The sequence below is a fragment of the Gracilinanus agilis genome, chromosome 2, assembly GCF_016433145.1.
Source record: "Gracilinanus agilis isolate LMUSP501 chromosome 2, AgileGrace, whole genome shotgun sequence".
NCBI classification, from domain to species: Eukaryota; Metazoa; Chordata; class Mammalia; order Didelphimorphia; family Didelphidae; genus Gracilinanus; species Gracilinanus agilis.
In genome coordinates this window covers 545,311,907-545,325,514 of record NC_058131.1, presented here as the reverse complement: position 1 = coordinate 545,325,514, position 13,608 = coordinate 545,311,907, and the positions used below count along the sequence as shown (strand labels likewise).

General features: G+C 36.6%; 1 protein-coding gene across 1 annotated transcript in view; it reads right to left on the bottom strand.

Moving 5' to 3' along the window:
* ATP8B4 (ATPase phospholipid transporting 8B4 (putative)) overlaps nucleotides 1-13,608 on the bottom strand; it is a 215,222-nt gene that overhangs the window by 12,015 nt on the left and 189,599 nt on the right. Inside the window, exons 18-19 of the mRNA XM_044660050.1 lie at nucleotides 8,954-9,037; nucleotides 6,553-6,798 (exon numbers count right to left, since the gene is read on the bottom strand). Of these exons, the coding sequence (XP_044515985.1) occupies nucleotides 6,553-6,798; nucleotides 8,954-9,037 (330 nt within the window). The remainder of the gene's footprint in view (nucleotides 1-6,552; nucleotides 6,799-8,953; nucleotides 9,038-13,608) is intronic.

Sequence of the window (13,608 nt, the reverse complement as noted above, 5' to 3'; positions counted from 1 at the left end):
TCTATACACAGAGACTGATATACTGTGGTAAAATTGAATGTAATGGACCTCTGTACCAGCAGCAATACAATGACCCAGGACAATTCTGAGGGATTTATGGTAAAGACGCTACCCACATTCAGAGGAAGGACTGCAGGAGAGGAAACATATAAGAAAAACAACTGCTTGAACGCATGGGTCGGGGTGGACATGACTGAGGGTGTAGACTCGAAACTACCACACCAATGCAACTACCAACAATTTGGAAATTGGTCTTGTTCAAGGACACATGACAAAACTAGTGGAAACGCGCATCGGCCAAGGGTGGGGGGGGGGTTGAAGGGGAAAGGTGGAGCATGAATCATGTAACCATGTTAAAAATGAATATTAATAAATGTTAAAAAAAATAAAATAAAATAAAAAAAAAAGAAAATGTGCTCACTGTGTAAATAAAACAGACAGATATCAAAAAACAGATATGTAGATGCAACCTAAGCATCACAGGTCTTCCAGAAGAACACTACTGAAGTAAATGATAGAAAAGAACTCCCTTAACTTCTGGATGTGGAAAATGAAATGCCTATTGAAAAATTTCAGAGATAACCTCTAGAGGGGAAAAAAACCAAGGTTGTGAACCTTAAATTCAGTGTTTTAATTGAATTCGATTTGATGATTTAATTCAGAAATCATTTTTGTAAGAAAGCAGGTGAAAGATCTTCAGATACAAAGGAATGGAAATTTGATTAACATAAGATTATTCTACACCCATAAGAAAATGAAGGTGCAAATAGAATAACGTGTTCTGAAGAGAAGTGGAGCTTAGGATATAGGCCAGGGTGACCTAGCTTACAAATAGGAGCTAAACCATAAATAATATGCCTTCTATCCTCTCACACAACCAACACCTTAGTTCAGGTTCTAATTCCCCTCCTGCCTGAACTAAATTTTCTAAATGGACTCTCTGCTTCAAGCCTCTCCCTATGCCAACCCATCATCTATACCAGTGATTCCCAAAGTGGGTACTACCACCCCCTGGTGGGTGCTACAGCGATCTAGGGAGGTGGTGATAGCCACAGGTGCATTTATCTTTCCTATTCATTGCTATTAAAATGAAAAAAAAAATAATTTCCAGGGGGCTAAGTAATATTTTTTCTGGAAAGGGGGCAGTAGGCCAAAAAAGTTTGCGAACCACTGCTCTATATGGATATCAAGGTGAATTTCTTAAACCATAGTTCTGAGCGTATCATACCCCAATTATTCAAATTCATTGAATCTATCTAGGATCAAATAGAAACACCCCCTCCCCCTTTTTTTTGATATTTAAAACTCTTTACAATTTGACTTATTCTTATTTTTCCAGGATTTTTATTCGTTACTTCCCTTTATGGACTTTATGGCCAGCTTGCTTTTCCACATACATAATTCTACATCTTCCATCTTTGGGCCTATACCTGAGCCTGGAATGTTTCCCTCTTCCACCTCTTAGAATCTTTGGCTTCCTTTAAGATTTAGCTCAAGCACCATCTCCTATATAAGACTCAAGGCTCTTTTACATCTTCTTTTTATATCTTATATGTATGATTTATGTACATGTTATCTACCTCCATCAGAATGTAAAATCCTCGAGGGCAAGAAATGATTTGCTTTTTCTTTGTATCTCTAGCACTTTCCTAGGACATAGTAAATACTTTATAAATGATTGTTGATTGATTATATAACAGTATTTGTAGCAGCACTTTCTCTTTCCCTGTTTGCTAACTACTTCTCTGAGACTGAAGTCTTGATCCCCTCAGGAAGACCTTGCTCAAACCAAAACAAACTGGCTCAACCCAGCTAGAAATATTACTGAAACTTAAAGGCTTACAAGTTTCACAGGTTTTATGGCATAGTGACTTAAGCATTGGATTTAGGGTGAATTTAAACTCGGATTTAAATCCTGGCTCTGCTACTCATTGCATGACCTTGGAGAAGTAACTTAACCTCTATAGCTCTGTCTCCTCATCTGCAAAAGAAGAAAGCTGAGTTGGAAGTTCTTAACCTTTTTAACTAAAAGTGTTTAACTTTTAACTAAAAGTGCTCCTCATGTCCACACAGTTTTTGAGTGTGTTCTGGACTCCTTTAGTAGTCTAGTAGAACCTATAGATCCCTTTTCAGAAAGAAATTTTTTTAAATGCACAAAATAAAATATATATGATGACAAAGGAAACACTTTACATGAAATAGTTATCAAAGTATTTTTTTAAGTTCATAGACCATAACATGACTGGAATGAATGACTTATAATCTATGTTCGAAGCCTGCTTCAGAGAGTAGGAAGCATGGGTGCAATATTTATGAAAACTTGCCTAATAATCAAAAACCAAGACAAATGCAGGCTATTTTACACAATTTACAAGGAAGGGGCATTGAATTTGTAGTCCCTTCACTTAGCACCAAATGCGGTTGTAGTCCTTTAAAAACAGCAAAGTCTTAAAAGATAAGTCTTTATTACAATCTACAACTTGTGGATAGTATAGTCTGAGTTCATCACCTGATGTACAAGTAGAGGTTTCCTAGCCAAAGCAAAGAAATAACAGTTTTAATATTAAGGCATATCTTTGGCTGATTATTGTGAGAAAGAAAACAGTGTTAAGCAACTACATTTTTATCATTTCATAAGAGTAATTTTATTGTATAAGAGTAATTTTTTTCTTTATAATAATATTGCTTGCCATAATACTAAAGGTAAACCTAAAATCATGAGGGGGTAATTAGATTGTGCAATGAAAGTAGGTTTTGCTGAAAATGCCTCTGAAAGATATTATCTATGACTAATTACCCAGATAAAGCTCTTTTATTATTTGCAAAAGATGGAATAGCTAAGAAGCAATCCTCAAGAAGAATTTCACTTTGGGATGCTATTTTTTCACGTAGCTCATGAAATTTAACATGAATGTGCATTACACAAAAGTTCTACCTCACTATCTTATTGTGGCAGAGATACGACTTTGTTTTCTCAAAGACAACGACAGAAGGCCATAAGCTTTGGCAAGGCTTGGTGTCTGTTCTAGGATTCAAACTGTCTGCTTCCTGAGGATGAGCCAACCACATGTGTAGATTCTGATGAGTAGTAGGCTGGCCATTAAATGATGGATTCTTTGGGCATGCCAAACCATGAGACAAAGAAAAATCTAAAAGTCCTCCTCATGCCCATGCAGTTCCCTTCTATTGCTGAAGTAATGGTATAAATCAAGGGGTGGAAAAGGGGACAAAGGAACCTAAAAATAAAAAACTTTGTTTTTTTTTATTATTTCTAAATGTTAATCCCTTTGGTACTCTACTTGTTCAATGACTGCCAATTTGACACTCTGCTAGAGAAATGAAATCATATTAGTCTTGATAGTTTCACTATAAAAAAGCAGAGGTTATTAATATTTTGTACCAGGACCCCTTTGACAATCTAGTGAAGGCTATAGACTTCTTCTCAGAAGAATGGTTTTAAATACATAAAATAAAATGCATAGGATTAAGGAAACCAATTATAATGAAATATAATTGCCAAACAATTTTTAAAGTTCCTGGTCCCTAGATTAGGAACCCCTGAAAATGGAGGAGTAGTTTATTGGTTCTCTTTGGAGAAACAATAAATATGTATCTAGAGTTTGGTTTTATTAGATATCTAAAGAAACCAAGAAACTTATTTTACACGAAGTTTCATCATCTTGCTTTGCAGATTTCATGATGAGTTTTTGTGATAAAATAACCATAGCTCATTATTGTTTCAAAGAATTAGGAGGCATAAAATTATGTGAGGTATTCAAAGAAATTTTCCAAATTAAGTCAACCTATTCTTTAATATCCAATGGCTTCAATGAAAAGTTATACATTGGAAAAGATAATAGAAAATATATCTTAGGTTTTAAAAACAAGAGGGGCCAATTTTATACCACACAGAAGTTTCATGCTCCCCTACCAATGGTTCTCAGAGAGTATGCTGTGATGCATTATGCCCTGATTTTCACTAGGTATGACATAAATTATAAGTAACATACACTTGCAATCATATGTGCATGTACAAATCTCCTAACTCTTTTAGTTGCCAACTTAAATATTTTGTTTTTTTTTCCTATTTATATGCTATAAATACCTTCATCAAGAGGAGATTTTAGAGGCTCTAAACACATGAACACTATTGGGAGAGAATTTCTCTTCCTATTATGTCACTTTGTTTAACATCATCTCTCAGTGACCTGGAGGTCAAAGACCACTGAATAAATTAAGGTATAGACAAATCTTCAAAGAAAGGAAGTTAAAGAACCAAGGAACCAAGGAGACAGGAAATTAATCCCATGGGCACTGCCTCTCTGGGTGGTCTAGGCAAATTAAGAAACTATGGTTGGTTCCTGAGAGGTGGCGTGTGAGAACTAGTAGGTGGAGAAAAGAGCTTATAAGTGTCAAAATTAGATTAAGTCTACACTGCCCATCTTTAGATTTAATCACCAAAGGTAATATAAACCAGTTTATATTAAAATAAACATGTAATTTTTCCCATCCAAGTTCATGGACCCCATGATATCTATCCTTGATGATCCATGGTCCTCCAGTGAAGAATCTCTGGCCTATATTATGATAGGAAACCATTTGGCTGTTCAATCAGTTCATATAGCTTGGATAGAAACCATAAATGACTAGATAAATGAGACTTTTAATGCTCATGTGTTTCTCCCTAAAACAAAGGCTCATCTTTTTTAATCACATTGTGATTAAATTATGTTAATTGTTAATTATTAAATTAACAAGAATAAGGAGCTAGAATTTATAGAAAAACTGCTGTATATCAGGCATTATATTAAGTGCTTTACAAATATTATCCTAATTGATAATATTTGTAACACGACAATGTCTAAACAGTTAAAAGTTCTAAGTCTTCCAAAGGAAAAGGAGGAATGCATGAAGGACAATAAATATATTACAGTATATTATTAGTGAATAATGGAGTACCATGACAGTGGCATAAAGGATATTTACAAATACCTAAACCATCAGAAAAGTAAATGGACTGGTGATAGAATAAGGACAAGGAATGAAACAGAGAATGTGTGTCAATTCATGCTTACAAAATGAATGTCAAGAGATTCAGAAGGAAGTCCTTAGGAGGTTAGGTAAGTCCCTAAAGAATATTAACAGGAAAAAAATTGAGAAGAGTGGGCATACAATGAAAAGGCATGGGTGGGCTGAGATTTATATTGTTAGAGAGAGAAGCCACACCAATAAGATCACAGATACATCGAAGTGTCAAAGTGGATACAGTAATATCAGCTGCTTCTCTCCCCTCACATATCCTTCCCTGGCGAATTCAAGATTCTTTATTAAACAATCTGTACCTTTTACCTCTTAGGTCTGAAAGGGAAATGATATCTATTAGAGTGATAAAGCATTTCTCCCAAGATACCAAAGCCTGGAAGGAATTGTTGTCTTCTCTAGATAGATGGATGGATGGATGGATGGATGAACAGACAGATATGGATAAAGATACACATGTATTCATATATACACATACATATCTATATCTATACACATATCCATATATGTATATACACATACACACACATATATGTGTATATATATATATATATACACTTGGGTACATTAGTTCTGTTGCTAAAAAATGGCACACATAGTTGAAGATTAGATGCACAACCCTAAATCTACAAAGAGCCAAAAATCATGTCGGATAATAAAGACCTGAAATGCTCACCTATCAATTCTTTTGAGTCAGAAGGAATCTAAGAAATAATCTAATACAGTCTGCTCATTTTACAGGTGAGAAAATTAAAATTTATTCACCTATAAAGAGAAATTAGATGACTTTTTCCTGGTCACACATTGGCAGAATTAGTCTTCAAACACAGGTTTTCCGACTCAAATCTAGGGTTCTTTTGACTAAAATCACACTGCCTCCATAACAAAAAAGGAGGAGGTCTAATGAAGTCAGTCCTTTAGAAGACATTCACAAAGCAAACAGACATCAAGCTTTGGTTACAAACTAAAGGCATAAAGGACAATGATTATGTCCAACCTGCTATATGAATTTGTGACAGACATACTATATACATCACATTTGGCTTCTTGAATAGTCACTTTCAGAATTTAAATCTGTAATAATAGTTTTCCCCCTCTCTAAAGTCTGAAATTCATTAGAGTTCATATGAATCACTGGAAATTCTTTCTGCCACCATTGGGATTTTTTTCTGCTTGGAATTAAAAATTCAGTCATTTTATCCCTTTACTATATATTCCACCCAAAGAAGTGATTTATGTATAGGTTCTTTCCAGCATGCATGCCTAATGCTGATTCTACTCCCCTGTGTTAGTTTGTGAATCATTTTGTTTGTTTATAATGCTTCTCATCTTCAATATCACAAGCTAAAAAGCCCCATCAAATTTACTAGGGCATTTCTTAAGATAGTTTTTTTTCTCACACAAAGGAACAAAAATTCCAGGACCACTATGGGATATTTGAAAAAATTTAAATACATCAAGTTAAAGCATCTTTCCCCCCCCTCCCCCCTTCAAAACAAACATTGGAGTTACCTGTACGCTAACAACAATGACTAAAGATGTAGCAATGGTAACAGCAAAAGACTGGTAGTCAGCAATATGCTTTCCATCTTCACCAGCTAGATTATAAAATACTCCATACGGGATGAAGAAAAGAGCAAAGGAGGTGTACACCCCATGTGCAATGCAGATGAAAAATTTACTCTTGTTGAAAAGTAGATTCAGTTGCCCAGGTATATAGAGGTTGGGGTATTCCATGCTGTTCTGTTCGCTCACGTCCTGCAGACAATTAGTTGAACAAAAAATAATTTTATTAGACTTTGAATTAATGAAATGCATAGGGCACTATATTTCATCCAGTGTCTCCCAGAATATTGAGTGCCTTCTCAAATATCCACTTTTAGTTACTACCACTGGAGCTAGATCCATCCTGGTCAGTCAGTAGCTTCTTTGGGGATGAATGAAGCACTATTGAAGTAAGTAACCATAGAAACTATCAGATATATTCTCCCCTCTGGATTCTACTGAGTAGAAGGTCGCCATAATAGGTGATATTCGATCTGAGGTTGGATAACCACTTGTCTGTGAAGTTACAGAGAGAAGCCATGCTTCAGGTTGAACTAAATAAACTTTCAAGATTCCTTTTGACCTATGAGTCTAATAGCTTACTTTTCCTAAGGTCTATTTTGTACCATGGAGGAGTCTGGACTGGGAGTCAGAAAGACTTGGGTTCAAATCTTCCTCAGACACTTTCTGTGTGGTCCTGAGCAAGTCATTATCTCTTGGAGCCTCAGTTTCCTCATCTTTAAAATAAACAAGCAAGACTCTGTGGTATCTAAGTTCCCTTTTTGTTGTTGTTATTCAGTTATTTCAGCTTGTCTAAGGCTTTGTGACCTCAATTGGGGTTTTCTTGGCAAAGATACCAAAGTGGTTTGCCCTTTCATCCTCCAACTCATTTTCAGATGAGGTAACTGAGGCAAGCAAAGTTAAGTGACTTATCTAGGGTAACACAGCTGGTGTCTGTGATTTCAATTGAGTCTGGATTTGAACTCAGAAAGATATATCTTCCTGGCTTCAGGCTCTGCTCTCTATCTTCTACACCACCTAGTTGTCCCTAAATTGCCTTATTACTCTATCATGGTCCTATGATTGAAAGAGTTAAAATAATTTTTAAACATAGCTGATGTTCTAGGCAAGAGTTGCTAACTTACTCATTTCCTGTGCAGAACTCTGATAAGGACCAAAGATGTCAGTGTAAAAGGTATTTGACTTGATGAGGTAAATGCTCTTACATTTTCCCAAATTGAGTAACCATCTTTCCGAGAATCGGATCTCTGTTATTTTTCAACTCTCTGCTGTTCTCAAGTGCCAAGAGGAGGAAATATGGAAATGGCCATGCTAACTCATTTACATAACTTTTCTTCATCACTTCACTATTTTTTCTGCAAGTCTCCCAAATACACAGTCCATAAACTTTTTTATATGTATATATATTTGGAAAATGCCTCACAAATCACTAGAAGGCCAAGAGGATCCAAGAGAGAAATGAGCTCATAATGTGAAGATTTGTATTTTGCAACATTTGGCTCCAGGCCAGAATATGGGGCCTAGCAATCAGGTCTAATGACAGCCTGAAAAAAAAATCTGGTCTCCTTAAAAATGCTTTAGAAAAAAATCATTTTTAATAAATGCATACTAATTGTGCCACAAGAACTCTTCTGGCTGGCCCTCCATTTCCCCACAGGGAGAGAGAATTTGTATTTTGTTTTTCTCCAGGAAATATCTTCCAAATCCTTAAGAGTGCCAAGGATCCACCATTTTGGCTTTGACTCCTTCATCTCCTCTTTCAAGCAGACAGGGGAAAGTACTGAATTTGGAGTCAAAAGACATGGGTTCAAATTCTTATCCTCTCACTTAAAATCACATAACCTCTCTAGATTTTCATTTCTTAATCTGTAAGATGATAAGAGGGGATGAGATGATTTCTGAAGTTCTTCCCAGCTTTAAATTTATCGCCCTATGACAGTGATGGTGAACCTATAGCACGGGTGCCACAGATGGCACACAGAGTGCTCTCTGTGGGCACTCAGCCACTCTCCCTCTACATTCCCCACCCTTTTTGGCAAGAGACCCAAGTTAGCTGGCTGAACAGTCTTTAGTTAGGAAAGTTTGATCATGGATGCTTATCTCTGCTATTTCAATCTGATTCTAGGATTTTCCCAACATCTTGTGATGCTCAGAAAAGTGGAGTCTGAAAGCAAATATACATCTAGGGACCTTTTGAGAAACTAAGACTATCTTCTACTTAGAAATGTATGTCTGCTTCATATCATGTGCTTCAGCCAGAATGGCTAGATTGCCTAGAGTGGGATAAACAAAAGAAAAAGGATTCATCAGAGTCAACCTAAGCATGCAAACAGAAGAAAACACATACCTGGTCAAAAATCCCCATGGCTAATATAGGCAGTGATGTATAGACAATATTGAAAAGGGTGATGAACCACTGATCATACACAGTCTAAAAAGAAAAAGGAAATATTCAGTATAAAAGTAGCCAGCTCAACAACAGCTAAGACCCCTAGTGTTTGTCTTGTGTGCTGAAGAAACACAGTATCCTAGACAAAAATACAAATGAAGTTTCCCAAATGTGGTCTCTCAAATTGACCAGTGAGTCATAGTGAGCCCGATTCTCTGACTCACGGTTAGAGAATGAGTTCATGTAAATATTCAGATACCACTTTCTTATGTATCAGCTATCTCCTCTACCCTCTGGACCAGGGGTTGGCAACCTTTTTGGCCGTGAGAGCCATAAACGCCACATTTTTTAAAATGTAATTTCATGAGAGCTATGCAGTGCTCACAGTGCGCTCCTGTAACAGCGCCTGAAAAAAAACTGACTTCATGGCTCCTACAGAAAGAGCCATACGTTGCTGACCCCTGCTCTGGACTCTTAGAATTGCTGCTTGGGGAATAGCCTAAATTAAGAACTAGATTTGGAACGAACAAATAGCTAATACTGATAATAATGATAATGACAGCAACAACTTATAGCTAGCTCACAACCCTGTGAGGTAAGGGTAGGGTGGGTGGCATAAGTATTAAGGTGACCAGAAACTGGGGCATAAAAAGTTAAAATGAGTTGGCTAGGGGGTCAAGATCTAAATTTAGATCTCCCAACTTAAAGTCTATGTGCTATTTCGTTTAATTGTGTTTTTACAAATATCCCACCTGAGTCTCACAAAAACATATGAGGTAGGCACTATTATTATCCTTATTTTATAATTGAGGAAACTGAGGCAAACTGAGGTTAAATGACTTGTCAGGGTCACACAGCCAGTAAGTGTTTGAAGCCAAATTTGAATGCAGGTCTTTGTGATATCAGACCCTGTGCTCTAGCCACTGTGAAACTAGGAATACAGACCAACAGCTAAGGCGGTTAGGCGGTATGGTACAGGGGTTAGTGCTAGATATGGAGTCAGGAATACTCAAGCTTGAATCCCTGTCTCAGATACCTAATAGTTGTGGGATCCTGGACAAAGCTAAGAACTTTTCTAGGTCTCAGTTTCCACATCTGTTAGATCTGATAACTTCTAAAGTCCCACCCATCTTTAAACTTATGGACTGTGGTTTTCTGAACACATCATAATTAGATTTCCAAATTCTCCATTCTGTTTTTTTTCTTTTATCTCAGTCAATGAATCACCAAATACTTGTGAAATGTCTACTCCATGCCAGGCACTAGGAATACAAAGACATATACATTACCTGTCCTCAAGGAATTTATAGTCTATATTGGAAGGTATTCTTTGTCTGCCTTCCTCTACATTCTGCTTGGACTCTGATACCCCCATGTTTTAGACATCTAAAATTTAGAGTCTATTTCAGGGTGCTCTCTCCACTGAAGAATCCTCCATTGGTCCTTCCCCCAATACAGTACATCAAATTCTTTCTTCCCCATACTCATTCTTGAAATTCCTATTTCCTTCCCTTCAGGTAGGTCATCTCAGCAAGGTCTTTTTATTATTGTTGTTCGGTAGGTTCAGTGGTACCCAGCTCTTCATGACCCCATTTGGGGTTTTCTTGTCAAAGATACTAGAATGGTTTGCCATTTCCTTCTCCAGGGTCACACAACTAGTTTATTTCTGAGGCTAGATTTGAATTCATGAAGGTGAGTCTTCCTGATCCCAAGCCTACTCTATCTACTCTGTCACTTAGCTGCCCCAGCAAGGGGTGAGGAGGTACAAATAATTGGTAACCCTTTGTAGTGAGTTATCCCTCCCAAGGGTACATGCATTTAAAAAGAAATGGGATTAATCTGTTAATTTTTATTTAAAATAACTAACGTGGAAGGAAGAGAGTGGAGATATTTTCAGTTGGGTAAAATCTTCTAGGAACCATTGAAATCACATCAACTACTAAATATCTTCTCTCTTTATACTTAAAGTCATTTCTCTAGCCCAGTGATGGTAAACCTTTTAGAGGGGCAAGTGATGCAAGAAATATCTTCAGGTGTGTGTAGAGAGGGCAGGAGAGCAGCCCACCCTGCGTCCCTCTGGCTTTCTAGTAATGAACTCTGGTGAACTCTGTGCTGGGACGATGGCACACATGCCCACAAAAGAGGACTCTGAGTGTCCCCTTCTAGCATGTGTGCCATAGATTTGCAACCACAGATCTAGACCAACTACCTGGGCATTTTCCTTTATAGGTTCCAACTTGCCTTAGAATACTATGCAAAAAAGCACTAATCTATGTCAACAGAAATAGGAAAAAGCAATATATTTTAGGGAAAGGGGCTTTGAGGCTTTACCACCCCCTTCATTTGGGTTTCCAGGGCCAGACCCAAGAGACTATTTCTTCCTTGTTATTTTACCTATGGTCAAGTTAAACTGCCAATGTGAGCCCTGCTTTCTAGGTTTATGACATCATGGTCCAAATAGCTAGACTTCCACAGGAATGGTAAACTGAGTAAAAAGGGCTAAGCCCAGTTATCTTTGGCAAAAATAAAATTCAATTAATAGACTAAACATAAACATTTACTAATATTACTATTATATTTGTAAAATATAAGGACCCTCATGCTATAAAAAAATACAAGCTAATTCTCAATCTTTTGTCAGTCAATAAACATTTATTTTATTAATAAATTAATTATCCATATATTTCTTTTATCTGTATAATTATTATATATTATATATTTTATTATTGCTTAATATTATATATTATATTCTCATATAAATAATATATTATATATTTATACATATATCTATATTTATATATTTATATATATTTATATAAACAATACATTACTTATATGCAAAAATAAATTAATAAATATTGACAAATATTTATTAAGTACCTGTGATTTGTCTGGCATAGTACGAAAAACTGGAGATACAAAGAGGCAAAGGGCAGTCCCAGTTCTTTGGAAGCTCAGTCTACTGATGAAAACAATATGCGAGCAGCTATATACTAATATGCTATATATATGCATGATAAATTAGAGATAATCAACAGAGGGAAGGCTTTAGCATTATCAGGGTTCAGGAAAGGATTCTTATAGAAGGTGGGATTTTAGCTGGGACTTGAAGGATACCAGGAAAACCAGGAATTGAATATGAAGAGGAAGAGAATTCTAAGCAGGGGGCAGGGAGATAGCCAGAGAAAATGTTCTATGTGGTAGAAGCAACAGTTACAGAGTAGTAGAAAAGGAGAAAGAAGGCACTAAGCATTGCACATTTCTTGAGTTGTCTCTAAATGTTCATTTAAATATTAACTGAATCCCATCCACATTGATGCTTTCATGGGAGCCACTGTGAACAAGTCTCATGGTGAGAATGAGAGGCAATATGTGAAAGTGCCAGTGTGGAAGGACAGCACCCATGAGGGCAGCTAAGCAGTACAGTGGATGGAGTATCTTCTGGAATTCTAATCTGGTGTCAGATATGTCCTAGCTACCTGACCCTAGACAAGTCACTTAACCTGTTTACCTCAGTTTCTTTATCTGTAAAATGAGCTGGAGAAGGAAATAACAAACTACTCCAGTATCTTTGCCAAGAAAACCCCAAATGGGGTCATAAAGAGTTGGACATGAGTAAGCAACAACAACAAAGAGATATTAAAAGAAGCAGAGGGAGGTCTCTAGCATTTGGGTGGGTCCACTATGGAGGATTTATAGAAACACATGGTTGAGAATTTCAAAGGATGAGAAAGCCTGGACAGGTTTCAATCAGTAGCAGCAGAGGGAAAAGCCTATTAATGAGATCATGAATCAATCTAAGTATTTAAGAATCTTCAGAATAAGATCTAAAGGAAAACGAGTAAATCAGTGTCATTAAATACTCCTACCACTAATCCTTATATATGATAAATCACACTTAAACTAAACTAGTCTCCCCCCACCCCAGTCTGCCCCAGGCTTGAGTGGAGCCAATTCACCCTGAATTGTTTAACTTTAAGAATCAAAACCTTTCTAGAATGTGAGGACATGAAGCCTATTTTGAGGGTTAGGGTTCAATCTGGTATCGAAAACTCTGAAGCCTTTCTACAAAGGAAGAGATCTCTCCCTAGAGTGTCTTCTTAAAACTGGTTGGAGCCAAGTCTCTCTTATTTGCATTTCCAGAGACTTACATGCTCTTCATTCTTGCAACTTTTCAGGTCAAAGAGGGAGAAACACAAGCGAGTAGAACAAGGCAGCTGGCTGATGCCACTTGTGTGAATGAAAATCTGATTTTCTTTTTCTCCTAATTGAAAAAGGTTTCCTGACACCTGTCAGCCTGCATTTAAAAGTTTCCTTCATTCCTATTCTTGCAAGTAATTGATCTCCTTTTATTAACTATTTCCTATGAAATAATAGCTAGCTTTTATTATGGTATAAAAGAAAAGTAGGAATAGGAATAAAGTAAAATAAAATAAATACTAGCTAATGTTTATTATGGTAGTACAGTGGATAGAGTGTCAGAATTGGTCAGGAAGACTCATCTTCCTAAGTTCAAATATGGCCTCCAGCACTTATTAGCTGTATGACCTTAAACAAGTCACTTACTCCTATTTGCCTCAATTCCTCATCTGTGAAATTATCTGGAGAAGGGA